We start from the raw sequence: 17910 nt of genomic DNA, 5'->3' as shown, positions 1-17910 counted from the left end.
AAGCCGCGGGGGGCCAGCAACAGCACTCTGGGGACTACAGCCTGGAGGACTAGGGGACTCCGGAGACCCGGGCATGCACCCGTGCCGGGGCCACAAGTCCACGTGAAAGTACGGCAGCAAGTGCCGGGCGCTGACGGCGCGCCTCCAGCACCCAGCGCCAGCCTGAGGGTACCCCACACCGTGGCGCGCCTCCACCTCCCAAAGGAAGCGCGGTACCCCCCAGTTTTGCCCGCCGGGGGGCGGACTCCAAGCGGCCAAGGCTAGACCCTCCCCAGCGGCCGTAGCGCCCCCAGCGCTCCGGCACGCGCCGGGAGACCTCCGGCTCCCTGCCCCGGTAACGGAGCGCATCGCAGGGCGCCTGGAAGGGGGGCTCTGCAGCCTGGAACCCCCAGTTACCCCAGGGCTCCCACCGCTGCCTCCCGGCCTCCGCGGCTGCAGCTGCGGCCCCCGCAGCTCAGCACCCCTGGCCCCGGGCCCGCAGCCCCAGCCGGCCGTACCTGCGTGTCAGCGAGATAGTTGAGGAAGAAGGAGGAGAGCTCTTCGTCCAGCAGCGCGCCGCAGTCGTTCCCCGCCATCTTCCAGCCGCGGCTGCAGCGTGCGGCGGAGTCAACGCCGAGCCGGCCCGGGGGGAGGGAGCCAGCGAGCGAGCAAGGGAGGAGGGAGGAGGGAGGAGGGAGTGAGGCCGGCGGGAGGCGGAGGGCGGAGCTCGAGCCCCCGGCTGCCGCAGGGCCGCTAGCTGCGGGGGCGGGGCCGCGCGGCGCCCGCGGGAGCCGGGGGTCGCTCACCCACTTTCCTGCGCCGTGTCTGGCGCCGCGACCAGCTCCCGCAGCCCTCAGCAGGGGGTAAAGCGCAGGCAGCCAGGTGGCGGTGCCCCAGCCAGCAGCCCGATGCCTGCGCAGCAATGCGGGCAGCCCCCGGCTCCTGCCAGAGCGAATCACGTTGCGTTAGCGCTGGGCGGGCCCTGCGAGACAACCTGCTTCTTCTGCACAGCTGGGGAAACTGAGGCTCAAGAAGGCATAGGACCTCGTTCGAAGGCCGGGCGCAGTGGCTCACGCCTGTAATCCCAGCACTTTGGGAGGCCGAGGAGGGTGGATCACCTGAGGTCAGGAGTTTGAGACCAGCCTGGCCAACATGGTGAAACCCCGTCTCTACTAAAAATACAAAAAAAATTAGCCAGGCATGGTGGCGGGCGCCTGTAAGTCATTCTTCATATCCCTCCTGAAAAAAAAAAATATATATATATATATGTATGTATGTGTATATATATATGTATGTATGTGTGTATATATGTATGTATGTGTGTGTATGTATGTATATATGTATGTATGTGTATATATATGTATGTGTATATATATGTATGTATGTCTGTATATACCTAGGACCTCGTTCAAAGCTACAGCGCACATCAGTTGCAGGAAGGGAAAGCTTAGGTCTTACTCCCCTGGAGGACTGTTTCTCTACCCAGGCTACAAGGCCAGAGAAGGAGGGAGAAATACCATAGATCAAAAGCAAAGAAATCAAGGAAGTCTCCTTGGAGGAGGAAGCATTTTTATCTTTTACTTGAAGGGTGCGTTTGCCTATATTCTGTGCTAAACCTGATCATATATCTCTCTCTGCCATCGTCCCCAGCACCCTTCTCCCAAAAAACTCCAATGAGTTCTCTTACCAATGCCCACAATGCATGAAGGGGCTGGGCTCCTGCCAGCCTCTGCAGGCCCACTCACAACGGGCTTGCCACTCACCTAGTAATCTCTTCAGGGCATCTTTCCCTTTTACCCCTCGGACTGTCAAGCCATTTCCTCTCCTTCCACCTCCACCATCATGGGCTCCCTTAGCTCCATCAGCAGGCCTTTTTTCTCTAAAAGCTGGTCACAGTTGCCGTTTTACATTTGTTGCAATGAAGACTTAATCTTTGTATCTCTCCTTACACGACTCTAACACCATGAAAGCAGGGCCTAAATCTGCTTTTGCACTTGCTGTATCTGCAGTTTCTGGCACATAGTAGGCACTTAATAGATGATGTGTTAACTGAAAAAGCTGGAGAATTTTGATTCTCTGCCACCACCACCACCACACATTATACAGATAAGGAAACTGACTGTCAATGTGTACATGGAGTGACTGCCTGAGCCAGAACCAGAACTCAGACCTCCTGACTCCAACCTTGAACTCTCATCATCATGCCCTGTTGTTTGCCAAACAGGAGATGAGGGCACTGCCTGGATGAAGGCAAGAAGGCGGGAAGCTTTAGGTCTGTTTTATTGGGCACGCCTGCCTCCTGCCCTCCTCCCACCGTACTCATAAGGGCTGCCCCACCCTGCCCACCTAACAAGGGCTCCCTTCCAGCGGGAGAAGGAAATAGAGGGAGAGTCCCCAACACACCTGCTGAGACTTGAACACCAGGGCAAAAGCTTCCTTCTCCAGTCTGAGGTTCCCAGAACCGCAGGCCGTGATTTCACTCTTTGGGCTTAAGGCCAGTGTGCTTTTAAGGAACAATGCATTCCAACAGAGAGCCTGCATCTAGCCTCAGAGCCCTAGACTAGGAGTTAGGAGTCCTGGGTTCTGTTTCAGACCCTGCATCTGGATACTGGAACATCTTGTTCCAGTATCCAGCAATTCAGGGGGTGAAGAGCGTGGGCCCTGGAGTCACACTGCCTGATTTGGAACCACAGCAAGTCATTTAGTCTCGGGCCTCGGTTTCCTCATCTACACAAATGGGGACCAAAAAACCACCTACTTCATAGGGATGTTTTGATGATTGAGGAGATAATATATGTAAAGTGCTTGGCACAGTGCCTGACCTCATGGAGAATACGCTAAGCGCTCTGTTCTGTTTCCCTTCTGTTAAAATGGGAATAAGAAATATATATCCCTTAAAGGCACTAGCCAATGTTACTTGCCTTTTTTCCAGCACTTACAGGCTGCTGGCGTACTTTGGACTCCAGTATATTCAGATTTGAATCCTGGTGCAAACTAGCTATGTGCCCTTGGTCATTTACTTAACCTCTCTGAGCCTCAGTTTCCTCATCTGTAAAGTGGGGATAGCAATGGTACTGCTCCACATAGGGATCTTGTGAGGATGGATTAAATGAAATAATGCAATTCATGTAAAGTCAGTTGCCTGGCCCTGAATCTTGCAGGTAGGAGATGCCCATCATCACTATAATCATCACCAACATCACCAATGTCATCACCATTAGCACTAAGGACTTGAATTCTCCCAAGACCCCATTTTTTTTGCTACTCCCCTGGGCACCAGAGTCAGAGTCCTGTGGGATGGTTTCTGGAGATGTCCCTTCCAGGTCCAGCCTGGCCCCTGACTGGTGGTGTGTCCTTCATAGCCCAGAGGCCAAACTTTGGAGTGTCCCCAAAGCCAGCCATCTCTAGCCTTGGTCCTTACAGAGCTGCAGTGCCATTCACTGCCTTGCCAGGGAAGGCCTGACAGCACTTTCCCAGAGGCTTTTTTGTTTTTAAAACTCCCGTGTTGATAGAAAAGCCACACATTGCCCAACGTCAGGGACTTTCTCACCAGTCACTACATCCTCACAACAGTCTTCTGGCTGGCAAGAAATTTAGGTGAGAAAGGGCCTCACCTGAGATATCTAGCGTCCTTTTGAAAAGCATATTGTCCCAGAAATTCCTTCATCACAGGTTGCTCACAGAGTCTCAGCCTCATGGAGGAATTTGAAGTTCCTCTGGCCCATGGAAAAATGTGAAGTTCTTAATTGAGATTAAAAGTCCTGGCCTGGGTGTGGTGGCCCATGCCTGTAATCCCAACAATGGAAGGCTGAGGCCAGAGGATCACTTGAGTCTAGGAGTTTGAGAACAGCCTGGGCAACATAGGGAGATCCCATCCTTACAAAAAATACCAAAAAAAAAATTAGCCAGGGGTTATGGTGTACACTTGCGGTCCCACCTACACTGGAGGCTAAGATGGGAGCATCACTTGAGCCCAGGAGGTTGAGGCTGTAGTGATCTGTGATCATCACTGCCCTCAAAAGAGCCTGAGACCCCATCTCAAAAAAAAAAAGCCCTCAAAAAACCTGCGGTGCCAGATGATCTTGTGCCATTTGCTTCTCCTCTCTGAGGCTGTTTTCTTATCTATAAAATGAAGGAGCGGCCTGGCCTGGTGGCTCACGCCTGTAATCCCAGCACTTTGGGAGGTCGAGGCAGGCGGATCACCTGAGGTCAGGAGTTCGAGACCAGCCTGGCCAACATGGTGAAACCCCATCTCTACTAAAAATACAAAAATTAGCTGGGTGTGGTGGCGGGTGCCTGTAATCTCAGCTCCTCGGGAGGCTGAGGCAGGAGAATTGCTTGAACCTGGGAGGCGGAGGTTGCAGTGAGCCTGGGGGCAAGAGCAAGACTTCGTCTCAAAAACAAAAAACAACAAAACGAAGGAGTGGTCAGTTGGGCGCACTCCAGCCTGGGGACAAGAGCGAGACTTCATCTCAAAAAAAAAAAAAAGAAGGAGCAGTCCGGGCGCAGTGGCTCACGCCTATAATCCCAGCACTTTGGGAGGCTGAGGCAGGCTGATTATGAGGTCAGGAGATCTAGACCATCCTGGCTAACAGGGTGAAACCTCACCTCACTAAAAATACAAAAAATTAGCAGGGCGTGGTGGCCCCCGCCTGTAGTCCCAGCTACTAGGGAGGCTGAGTCAGGAGAATTGCTTGAACCCAGGAGGCGGAGGCTGCAGTGAGCTGAGATTGTGCCATCGCACTCCAACCTGGGCGACAGAGCAAGACTCCGTCTCAAAAAAAAAAAAAAAGAAGAAGAAGGAGCTAGCCTAGATGAACCTCTACAGAGTCCTGCAGCCCGGATGTTATGGCAGTTTATAGACATCAACCAAAACTTAGGGCTTTTCTGTACTGAGCATGTGCCCAACGCCTGAGTTTATAGCATCTCTAATCCTTCCAGCAACCCTCCGTAGGGTAAATCATGATGTCCATTTTATGACTAAAGAAACAAAAGTTTAAAGGGGGTTAAAGTGATTGGCCCCAGACTACATAGAGACAACAGCTCAGATTTGAACCTGGGTGTGTACATGGTCTGAGCCACAGACACTGGAAAGGGAGTGTGAAAAGTCTCATAGCATCTAACCTCCCCAGGAAAGCTAGAAGGGCAGCGCGTGTCCTGTTTGATAACTTCCAAGTGAAGGGCAATAATAATGCCAAGCTTGGACATTGTGTGGCTTGACTCCTATCTTCTCTGCCTTTTTTATCAGCCTCGCCTCCCTCAAGATTAGTGAAAGTGAGCCCTGTGCATACCTAGTGCAAAGCCCAGAGTTCCCCAGGCTCCATGGAAATGGCTACAGCAAAATGAACCTATTTGACTTGAATATTTTAGTCAGTACCGACAAATGCTCAAAAGTTGAAACATCAGCATTTTCTCCTTTCCAATAATAAGATGATGCTTTATTCAGACACTACATACAGCTGTGGTTCTCAGACTCTGGAGGGCATGACAGTCACTTGGACACTATCGCCAGAGATTCCAATTCAGTAGGTCTGGGGTGGGCCCAGGAATCTGTGCTTAATAGGCTCCCCTACTGTAGGAGATGAGACATCATTCGGCAGATATGTAGTGAGCAGCTACTATGTGCCAGCCACTGCGCTGGATGCCATGGATAAATTGGTGAACACAACAGCCGCCATCTCTGCCCACATTCTACTCAACGCAACTGCTTAGTAAATTTGTGTTGAATGAGGGAGGGAGGTAGGACGTGGGTCTTGGCAAACGCAGAGGCTTCCTGCCAGCCACCCACGATTCTGTGATTCTGTGACCCAGGCCAGGGAGCCAGATGCTCATCTATTTCCCAGCTTCTGTCCAGGAGGCAGGGACTCAGGCCAAGAGGAACTAAAAATCTCCCTGCTTTGTATTGTTGATGCTGAGAACCATCTCCACCTCCCATTGAATGATAGAACTTTAGAACTGTGGAGGGGCAGTGGAAACGTGTTTTCCACCAGCTTCACTGTAAATGTGGAGGAATGTGGCTGAGGTCACACAGCCCTTTAGTGGCAGAGCCAGAACTGGAAGCCAGGGCTTCAGATGGTGTGTGGAGTGCTCAGGTGACTTCCATAGGATGAACTTCTCCTCAGGGCTGACCCTTTAGAACAACATCAGCTAGATGGTATCATTTGAGGGTCTCAGAGTCAAGGATTGGGGCCTTTGACACTTGAAAGCCCATGAAGTAAGTAAGGCTCTTCTTGTGTTTAGCAACGAACTCACCAACGCATCTGGGGGAAATAGCTAGCAGATCACTTTCTGTTTCATAAGCTACAAGTGATTAAAGGGCTTTCAAATCAGCAGGTAAGGGGCATTGGCAGCTATAATGTCAGCTATTACTGTTTCCCAGTTTTGCAAGAGCCCCATAAATCCTCCTCCTTCATCCTCCTCAGCCCCATAAATGACTGCACAGAGCATGGGAGCAACAAAATTAGATAGGGATAGAAAAGTGTGCTTTTTCCTTATCTACTCACAGAGCAAAGATCCTAGAAGGACCCTCCTTATGCCCATTTAATAGATGGATAAACAAAGGCCCCGAGATGAGAGTTCTTTCTTTTCTAGAGAGATACAAATTCTATCAGGTTATTATTTAAATATATATACATATTATATATATACACATTAGAATGAAGTATATTTGTGTTAAAACAGCAAGATTTAAAGAGACAGTCACCCGACATTAAAAGGCAACATAGTTTATATTTAGTTATTTCTAAACTAAATTTAGGACACCTATGAAATAGGACAAGCAGGTGGAAAGAATACCTGAGTACCTGTTGCTCTTTATACTTTGTCTCTTACTGGCTTTGGGATCTTGGGAAAACCACTTCTTGCTAAGGGTCATCCTATCTCTCACACCTGACCTAGAGTTTTTAAAATTATATATTTTTATTTAGAGACAAGGTCTCGTTCTGTCACAGACTGGAGTGCAGTAGTGTGATCATAGTTCACTGCAGCTTCAAGCTCCTGGGCTTAAGTGATCCTCCCTGCTTAGCCTCCCAAGTAGTAAGAACGATAGGCACGCCACCATGTCCAGCTAACTTATTTATATTTTTGTAGAGACAGGGTCTCACTCTGTTGCCCATGCTGGTCTCAACTGACCTAAAGTTTTGTGTGGATCAAATTCAGTTTACACAGGACTATGAACTTTATATTCATTATCCTAAGTCATCAATAATGCTCCTTTGGCGAATTTATCCTGAGTCATCCAAAAGATAGGAAAATGACAGCATGACGTTTATTCGTACTTTGATTCAACAGATATTTTTAGATTCTGTTGGGTACCAGGTACCATGCTACAGGTCCACAAATGGTGACTATGATGCAATCTTTGCTGTCATGTAACTCACAGCTCTGATCTCTACAATGTTCATGGGAGCACTGCATGTCACCATGTCACCATGCAACTTGGTAGGGTGTAATAAGTCCTTCAGTGGAGAAAGTTGGGGGGCTGGGGACTGGGGGGGTTGAGGGACAAGTTAGGAGTTGGAAAAGGAGTCTAGGGGAGGGGGGTTCCCGAGCCAAGATAACAGAAGTAGCAGGAAGGAAATGGAGGAAGGATGGGTTAAAGCCATATTTTAGAGTGGGAATCCATAGGCTTTGGCAATAGGTTAGAAGTGGTGAGGGAATAAAAGGAAAGGGTCAGGACACACAGTTTCTGACTGTGTGGATGATGATCTTAAAAGAAAGGTAGCTCAGAGGAAAGTCTCCCAAGGGAAGCTTTTCAGATGACTTAGGAACATCCAAAGGGAGGCACCCCAGGGGAGCACATTGATGCCAAGCAAAAACTTGGAAATAACTTCAACATCCAGCAAGGCAGAGCAGTTCAATTCCACACCTAGTGACAGATAGACAGAAACTCACATACATGCACAGAGAACTGTGCCCAAGGATGTTCACCTTAGTACTGTTAATTATGATAAAAATGTAGGGTACTGGATAAATGAACTGTGGTGAGATCTCACAATGGAATATTAGGCGATAGTGAAAATGAATAACATCTCCATGATTCCACACAGATACCTCTCAAAAAGAGTAAGACAAGCAACCTAAGGATACAGACAAGATGATGCCATTTATGCAATATTTTAAAACATGCAACACAATACTCCATAATATTGGTCTATGCATGTATATGAAGTAAAAGCATAAACATGGGACAACAAAGACACAGATCAATGTTAACAAAGTGAGAGGAGATGCGGAACTAGGGCTGGCTGCCTGGATGTGTCACCTGTGCAGTAGCATTAAGACCTGTACTTGGAAGGGCTCTGTGCTTGGTTTAATGCTCTGCTGTTGCTGTCTTGAAATTCATCATGATTTTTGAATAAGGGTCCCTGCATTTTCATTTTGCACTGGGCCCTGAAAATTATATAGTCCATCCTGGGAGGGACTTGAGTACATCATGCAGAGGAAAGCTCCAACTGTACCTGTAAATGTATCTTTATTTTTTTTAAGAGACAGGGTCTCGCTATGTTGCCCAGGATGGAAAGCCATAGCTATTCACAGATGCCATCCCTCAACTAATCAGCACGGGGATTTTGACTTGCTCCATTTCCAGACTGGGCTGGTTCACCGCACGTTAGGCAACCTAGTGGTCCCCTGCTCCCAGGAGGTCATCATATTTATCCCAAACTTAGTGCAGATACCTAATCAGCATAGCACACCACAGCCTAAAATTCCTGGGCTCAAGCGATCCTCCTGCCTCAGCCTCCCAAGTGAGTAGCTGGAACTATAGGCACACACCACTATGCCAAGCTTAGAAATATTTTTTAAATATCAATATTTGTTAAATATGTGTGGTATATTGTTCCTTGCGATTTTCTGTATGATTAAAATATTTCATGATACAAAAACTATGAAGGTGTCATGGTTTACTTACTTGATGAAATACTATGCAGAAGGTAGAAAGCTATATAAATGTATAACATTGTCTTCTGAATTCAGCTCTTAAAAATAGAAAAACATTGAGTGAAAAAAGATGATAAAATGTATATAAAAAGGTTACAGCTGTACGCATAAATGTACACATAAAGTGTATATGTTAGAATGACATTAAGTAATGTGAACAAATGAAACGATTAGGGTGGCAGAAAGAATTTCTTTTATTAATAATATTTTCATTTGTGCTGTTACAATTTTGTCTTTATAATAAATAAAATATAACTTACTAGCTTCTTTCTAAATAAAAACCAACCCCTCTGATAGCTATGTTGCAAATGTGTTATTTAAGTAACAGATATACATTGGAACAGGGACATTTTGGAGACCCAAGCAAGGGGTAACTATGATGGTGGAACTTCAGGACCCCGCACCAAAATGAGCTCTGAACTGGGAGTCAGGGTGGAGTCCCACTCTGGCTGGCACCGAACCCACAGTTGGATGAATCTTCTCTCCACTCTGAGGCTCACAATCCCACTCTGCACAATGATGGACTTGAACTGGATCAGTTGTCCCAAGTCTGCTGCAGATGGGCATCTCCCCAGGGCCTTTGCTCTGACTATGAAATGCTCTGATTCCCTCTCCCATTTGTGGGAGAAGTCACCTGGGCCATGTGTAGTTTGACAGCAGAGGTGGTTGGGCTCAAGATGTTGAGAGGAGAATCCAGGTCAGCAGGCCACCCCAGGAGCATTTTACATGAGGTGGAATCTCCTTGGCTTCTAGAGCAGCCAGGAAGACTGCAGAATCCCAGGGAGAGGGCATAGTGTCACAGGCATGGCAAGGTACAGAGAGCATGACATGGCGTCATGGGCACAGCATCATGGATACAGCAGAGCATCATGGGCACAGATCATAGGTACAGCAGAATATCACAGTCACAGCCCTGGTTTCCTCAGCTTCCCCAAGAATTCGGACAGACACCCGAGGGGGAGAAAAACATAAAAGGAATATTCTCCCTTCTGTCAGAGTTGTTTTATTATTTCATTTTAAAATTAGAAATTATTTTAAAGTACACAAGTAACACAACTATTTTATCCTCGTATAAAAATTGGAAACAACAGAGAAAGGACAAGGCTCTGTGACCATTCCGTTGCTAGAGGTACCCACTATGAGTGTTTCATGAGTGGACTTCTAGACCTTTTTCTTGGATTTACACTCATTTATGTTCATAGAGGAACTCAAGTTTTTGTTTGGGAGATTTTGTTTTTATGAGAACGGCTTTTTTTTTTTTTTTTGAGACGGAGTTTCACTCTTGTTGCCCAGGCTGGAGTGCAGTGGCACAATCTGGGCTCACTGCAACCTCCGCCTCCTGGGTTCAAGCAATTCTCCTGCCTCAGCCTCCCTAGTAGCTGGGATTACAGGCGCCCGCCACCATGCCCAGCTAACTTTTTATATTTTCAGTAGAGACGGGGTTTCACTATGTTGGCCAGGTTGGTCTCGAACTCCTGACCTCAGACAATCCACCCCCCTTGGCCTCCCAAAGTGCTGAGATTACAGGCATGAGCCACCGCACCCGGCCGAGAATGGCATCTTAATGTGATTACTATTTTGTAATTTCCTTCTTAGAGTGTCTTGGAGGTCTTCCCATATCAGTACATATAGATCTACCTTCTTCCTTTACATTGCTGCATGGTTTTCCCCATGTGAGTGTGCCACAAACTTGATTTGTAACTATTAGTCCATTGTGATTCTAGACTTGCATTCCCCATTTGGTTGTGTGGTCCTGATTGGATCACTAAAGAATATGCAAAGCTGGGGACAGTTTGTTAATAAAATGATGACAATGGATGAGTTCTTTCATTCATTTAAACAATAAAAGCCTATGGAATGCTTACTTTGAGTCTTCATCTTTTAATACACAATTGAGCCAGATCTACCTACATGAGTTCAGTGAATAACATTAATCATGTCGCTACATTGTTTGAAATTCATTCATCATTCCTTCATGGGCAACCTACTTTGTGGCAGGCACTCTGCCAAGCTTCCTGGGACTGTACTAGTTGTGACTCCTTTGTTTGCAATGAACAGAAAACCCTACCCAAACCGGCTTTAACAGATAATATATGGGCTTACATAATTAACACACTGAAGGGAGGGATGTTATCAGGAAGATGTGGATGTTCATTTCTCAGCTCTGCTTTCCTCTCTGTTGGCTTGATTCTGAGTCAGGTTCTTTCCTGGTGACCGCGAGGTGACATGTTCCAGGCTAAACCCAAACCTCTTAGCAAGCCCCGCAGAAGAAACTCTCCCAGTTGTCCAGCAAAAGCCCTGGATTAATTCTTTTTCTTCCTTTTTTTTTTTTTTTTTTTGAGATGGAGTCTTGCTCTGTCACCAGGCTGGAGTGCCGTGGCACGATCTCGGCTCACTGCAACCTCTGCCTCCTGGGTTCAAGCGATTCTCCTACCTCAGCCTCCAAAGTAGCTGGGACTACAGGCGTGCACCACCACACCCAGCTAATTTATGTATTTTTAGTAGAGACAGGGTTTCACCACGTTGGCCAGGATGGTCTCGATCTCTTGACCTCATGATTCGCCCGCCTCAGCCTTCCAAATTGCTGGGATTACAAGCATGAGCCACCGTGCCTAGCCCAATTCTGATTTCATCCATTTGATTCAAAACTCTTATCCAATCCCTGCGCTGATTGACCAGTATTGAGTTACATGGCCACCTCTGAATCCAGGAGTCAAGCAGTTTGATATAAACCCCCCAAACCAGGGCTTCTTAGTAAGGAACCATTAATTTGGGTGAGAAAAAAAAATACATCTCTCTTTTCACTAATCTGCAACTGAAATTTAGCATTTTCTTTTCTGTTATAAATACAGCCAACAAATCATGGTAGTATTAAAATTACCGGCCTGGGCAACATAGTAAGACTTCGTCTCTACAGAAAAAATAAATTAGCCAGGCACAGTAGTCCCAGCTACTCAGGAGGCTGTGGTGGGAGGATGGCTTGAGCCCAGGAGGTCGAGGCTTCAGTGAGCCACAATCACGCCTGCACTCTAGCCTGGGCAATAGAACAATAATTTGTCTAAAAAAAATTACCTATAACTTTGTCACCAATAGAGATCACAGATATTTCATATCACATCACAATTGTCACAGGTATCTTAAAATATCACTTATGTTCAACACTAGTTTGAAATTATACTGGTTATTAGGCCAAGTAGGGCTTGGTTTTTATTGTGCTAATCAAGAAGTACAAATATTTCTATATCAAAAGTTTGTTTTCCTAATAATTTCATAACTGTTTCAATACAATTGGCTTCCTTTAGACCATATGTAGTATATGTCATACCATTTAAAAAATCAATCTGAGGCCGGGCATGGTGGCTTATGCCTGTAATCCCAGCACTTTGGGAGGCTGAGGCAGGCAGATCACCTGAGGTCAGGAATTTGAGACCAGCCTGGGCAACATGGTGAAACCCTGTCTCTACTAAAAATACAAAACTTAGCTGGGCATGGTGGCACATGCCTGTAGTCCCAGCTACTTGGGAGGCTGAGGCAGGAGAATCACTTGAACCCGGGAGATGGAGACTGCAGTGAGCCAAGATCGCGCCACTGCACTCCAGCCTGGACAACAGAGCGAGACCGTCTCAAAAAAAATTAAAATAAAATAAAATAAAAATAAGAAATCAATCTGAGGAGGGGTCCATGGGCTTCTATGGGCTGCCAGAGGGGTCCATGGCACAAAAAAAACCTTTGAATAGAAGGTGAGGAATGAGTGTCTCCCCAAAGGGAAAGCAGGTGCCTTACCAAAGGGAAAGGAGAGTGCTGAGCGGCAGAAACAACAGATGTCCAATCAAAAGGGACACAGAGATGAGTCTGACATGAGCCTGTCCCCCAAGCTAGTTTGACTAGGAGACTCCTGGAGATGCCGTGGTCAGCCTCTTCATTTTACAGACAGACAACAACTAAGACTCAAGAGGGGCAGGGACTCATCAGAGGTCACTTAGTGAGCAGCAGTGTCAGGACCAGGCCAAGGCTCCCTGACTCTAGGCCTGATTATTTTACTCCAGCCTCTTCAGGGTGAGTGGGGAGGGTACAATGAGACCCTATAGTCCAAAAGTTAAACATTGGTATCATGACAGAGGGAAATTTAGAATGTTAAATGCCTATATTAAAAATGAAGAAATATGAAGAAAGATCTAGAATCAATAATCTAACCCTCTACGCAGACACTGGAAAAAGCAAGCAGAAAAGAAGAAATAATACAAATTTGAACAGAAACCAACAAAATAGAGACTAGAAAAACAATAGAGAAAAATCAACAAAACCAATAATTGGTCCTTTGAAAAGATCAACAAAATAAATTAAGAGAACTTCAGTTAGATTGACCAAGAAAAAAAGAGAGATGACTCATATTACTAAAATAAGAAATAATGCCGGGCATGGTGGCTCATACCTGTAATCCCAACACTTTGGGAGGCCGATGCAGGCCAATCACCTGAGGTCCTACTAAAAATACAAAAATTAGCCGGGTGTGGTGGCAGGTGCCTGTAGTCCCAGCTACTCAGGAGGTTGAGGCAGGAGAATGGCGTGAACTTGGGAGGCGGAGTTTGCAATGAGCAAAGATCGCGCCACTGCACTCCAGCCTGGTTGACAGAGCAAGACTCCATCTCCAAAAAATAAATAAAATTAAAAAATAAAAGAGGAGTCACTTACAGAAATAGAAAGGATTGTGAGAGAAACTATGAACAACTGAATGGCAATAAATTAGAAAACGCAGATAAAATGAACAAACTCCTAGAAAGGTGCAAACTATTAAAACTGATTCAAGAAGAAATAGAAGTAAAGAGATCGAATTAGAAATAAAAAATTATCCACAAAGAAAAGACCAGACCCAGATATCTCCACTGGTGAATTCTATCAAACATTTGAAGAAGGACTAATACGATTCTCACAGCATCTTCCAAAAAAATAGAAGAGGAGGGAACACTTCCCACCTCAGTCTGTGAGGCCAGCACTACTTCGATACTAAAACCAGACAAAGTCATCACAAGAAAACTACAGATCAATATCTCTTATGAATATAGATGCAAAAGCAGTGCACATGAGGACTTAACTACCGAATTAAATATCACAATGGGAAGATGTGCCTAAAGATGTCTCTGGTTTCTGAAAGATTCCTATCATCAAAAACAATAAAAGATCATGGAGATACGTCAGATTAAATTTAAGCATAGAAATATAGTGGGTCCATTTTGGAAAAATTTGCAAAGATATCTCATAAGGATTTTTTGTTCTGTAAAGCAGGATTAATAATACATCTTTGGCCAGGCGCGGTGGCTCATGCCTATAATCCCAGCACTTTGGGAGGCCGAGGCGGGTGGATCACGAGGTCAGGAGTTCGAGACCAGCCTGACCAATATGGTGAAACCTTGTCTCTACTAAAAATACAAAAATTAGCTGGGCGTGGTGGCATGTGCCTGTAATCCCAGCTACTCAGGAGGCTGAGGCAGGAGAATCGCTTGAACCTGGGAGATGGAGGTTGCAGCGCGAGATCTTGCCACTGCACTCCAGCCTGGGTGACAGAGTGAGACTCATTCTCAAAAAATAATAATAACAATAATAATAATAATACATCTTTGGGTCAGGCACTGTGGCTCATGCATGTAATTCCAGCACTTCGGGAGGCTGAGGAAAGAGGATAGCTTGAGCCTAGGAGTTCAAGACTAGCCTGGGCAACATAGCAAGACCGTCTCTAATTAGAATTTTAAAATTAAAATTAGGCTGGGTGCAGTGGCTCACACCTGTAATCCCAACACTCTGGGAGGTCGAGGCAGGTGGATCACCTGAGGTCAGGAGTTCAAGACCAGTCTGGCCAACATGGTGAAACCCCGTCTCTACTAAGAATACAAAAATTAGCCAGGCGTGGCCGGGTGTGGTGGCTCACGCCTCTAATCCTAGCACTTTGGAAGGCTGAGACGGGTGGATCGCCTGAGGTCAGGAGTTTGAGACCAGCCCGGCCAATATAGTGAAACCCCATCTCCACTAAAAATACAAAAAATTAGCTGAGTGTGGTGGCGGGCGCCTGTAATCCCAGCTACTAGGGAGGCTAAGGCAGGAGAATTGCTTGAACTCAGTAGGCGGAGGTTGCAGTGAGCCGAGATTGCGCCACTGCACTCCAGCCTGGTGACAGAGTGAGGCTCCATCTAAAAAAAAAAAAAAAAATTAGCCGGGTGTGGTGGTGCACACCTGTGGTGCCAGCTACTCAGGAGGCTGAGGCACAAGAATTGCTTGAAGCTGGGAGGTGGAGGTTGCAGTGAGCAGAGATCGTGCCACTGCACTCCAGCCTGGGCGACAGAGCAAGACTCTGTCTAAAAAAAAAAAAAATTAAAATTAAAAGAAAAAAAAAACCTCTGCCCTGCCCTGCCTTTTTGGAGTTATTTTGAGAATCATTTCAGTTAAAGGATGGGAGAGTATTTTAAAACCCTCTAGGAGGAAAATAACTGCTGGGGCTCTTCGCAGTTTATAGAACACGACCTGCTCCTGAGCTCCATTCCGTTCCCTCTGGCCAGTTATCTCTTGCCCCATGGCCCTTGCACTGCTGTTCCCTTAACCTGGCATGTTCTTCCCTCAGCTCCCTTTGTGGCCTGCTCTCATTCCTCATCCCTTATCTCAAATTCCACCTCCTCAGAGAGGCCCTTCCTGACTTCCTGATATAAATCAAATTTCTGAAATTATCTTGCTTGTTTACTAGCAGAGCAGGAACCACGTTTTGTTACCCCCTGGATCCTCCAGAGTCCAAGACAGTTTCTGCCACATGGAAGGATGCTATTAAGTGAAAAGGGATCCATATTTCTGTGAAATAGGTAGCCAGGCCCGCTGTACAGATGAGGAAACTGAGGCTCAGGGAGGAGAAATGTCTTGCCCAAGCTCCTGCGGCAGGAAGGGTGATCATATAATTTATTGCCCAAATTGGAAAACTTTTGCCCTGGACAAATACTAAACTGGACAGGACACGTGACAACAGGCATAAACTGAGACAGTAAACAAAGACGCACACGGTTACACTTCAGAAGGAGGTCTAAACTCGGGCAAGTCTAAGTCATGTTCGTTTCATGACATCCCAAGTTCTGTGAAAAGTCAAGGTCAGCCAGTGAGTTTTCCCGCATGCCCCGATCCACAGGGAACACCATCCTGCATAGCTCAGGAGCAGGTGAATGTCACAGCTCTTTGCTGACTTTGTTGTTGCCTGGAAGTCCTGAGGATGTTCTCCACAGCAGGAACCAAGATTTCCTCTGTCAAAATAGGTGAAACAATAGAATGAACAAAAATAAACCTGGATCTCCTTTGTGAAGAAAAAGGAGGTGGGGAAAAAAAAGTTTTTAGTCACATACTTAAAGCTCATGAGATTACTTTGTTATGCAAAAGTTGATTTATCTCAGCATAGAGCTCAACATTGTCTGCCCTTTGACCAAGTCTCCCTGTCCTTGGGAATTTACCCTAAAAATGAGTGAAAGGAAGAGAAAAAGCCAGCCAGACAAAAACATTCATTGAGGGGGTATGGGGGCGGGAGCTGAGTTTGGAGCCTGGAGGAAGACAGGCCTGTGTTTGAAGCCCTGCTCTGTCACTGTAAAGATGATGGCCAACAGTCCAGCCCATCCTCATGCACACTATGCCTCCAAGCATCAAGGGTAGGGTCTGTTTCCCTCTCCTTGACTTTGGGCTGGCCTTGTGACTTGTTTTGACCAAGAGAATGTAACAGAAATGACACTGTGCCATTTCTGGGGCTAGTTCTTAAGACACCTGGGAGCTTCTGTTTTTGCCCTCTAGGAAGCCAGCCATCATGGAAAGAAGCCCAGCTAATCTGCTGGACAGACCACGTGGAGAGAAAGAAAGAAAGAGCCCCTAGAAGATTAGAGACCACAAAGGGAGAGAAACCCAACCAGCCCCCTGCCATTTTGGCCTCCTCAGCTGAGACACCAGGCACCTGAATGAACTCATCTTGGATCTTCCAGTTCCACTGAAGCCACTCTCGTCAGTACCACGTGGAACAGAGATGAACCAGCCCCACCAAGCCCTGCCCAAATTGCAGAATTAAGAACAAATAAATGGATGTTGTTGCTTTAAGCCACTACATCTTGAGGTAATTCGTTGTAGTAGTAGATAACATGAACACTAGACATTAGCTGTATGAATTTTGGCAACTTATTAAAATAACCTGAGCCTCAGTTTCCTTATCTGTAAAATGGAATTGTTTAGTACTTACAGGATTGTCATGATGCTCAAAGGCTAAATAGTAAACATTTAGTGATTTTGTGGAATATATAAGATGACATGATAATATAATATTTCCTGCAGGAGTTGAGTTTCCATGTTACTGGCTAGATTCTACTGAGTAGAATTCTATGGAACCATAAGAAATCATAAGCATAAGGTTTACATATGAACGTAATTCATTACATAATCTGAAATAAAATTAAATAATGGAAAAAATTTTTTTAAAAAGAATGACACAAAGAGAATCATTCTGATTCCAACAATATAAAAAAAATCTCTGGATAAATGTTGGAACAAAATGTGGAGAAATTAAAACTGTTAGCGCATTTGAGTGGTGGACTTAAAATAAAAATGTACTCTTGGGCTTTCCTTAACGTTGGTGTCAGATTTTTAATAATAAATCATTTTAGTGCAATTCCCAAATGGGGTTAAAATTTTGAAAAAACATGGAGAGATAAAAACAGTGTCTTTGAATTTAGGTTTGAGTAAAAATGTTCTCTATTCAAATTTCCTTTAATTTGATCTTCATAAAAAATAATTTTAGTGCAATTATTAAATAGAAAAGCTGGTCATTGTGTAATTTATCGAGTGCTATTATAGGCCCAGCAGGGAGCTAAGTGTTTGCATTCCTTTATCTATTCAAAATCCAGAGCTCAAGGGGAGGGCTTCCTACACATTTCTTCTTTGATGCCTTCCAGCAGCTTTAAGGTGTCAGTGCTGTTATTAGCCCCATTTCAC

The 17910-nt window shown here is 45.8% G+C and overlaps 1 protein-coding gene across 6 annotated transcripts in view; it reads right to left on the bottom strand.

Moving 5' to 3' along the window:
* The window catches only part of PPARGC1B (PPARG coactivator 1 beta), a 164428-nt gene extending 159922 nt beyond the window's left edge, over nucleotides 1-4506 (bottom strand). For all 6 annotated transcript variants that reach the window (XR_004671706.3, XR_008625454.2, XM_063604673.1 and 3 more), the window contains exon 1: nucleotides 498-4506. Coding sequence is in view for 4 of the 6 variants with exons in the window: in XM_063604673.1 (XP_063460743.1) it covers nucleotides 498-575 (78 nt within the window). In the remaining 2 variants the exon portion in view is untranslated. The remainder of the gene's footprint in view (nucleotides 1-497) is intronic.
* Nucleotides 4507-17910: the final 13404 nt, after the last annotated feature.

This window comes from Pan paniscus, chromosome 4 (assembly GCF_029289425.2).
Source record: "Pan paniscus chromosome 4, NHGRI_mPanPan1-v2.0_pri, whole genome shotgun sequence".
Taxonomy (NCBI): domain Eukaryota; kingdom Metazoa; phylum Chordata; class Mammalia; order Primates; family Hominidae; genus Pan; species Pan paniscus.
Note: the sequence above shows the minus strand (reverse complement) of the source record. Positions and strands in the feature narration are given on the sequence as shown.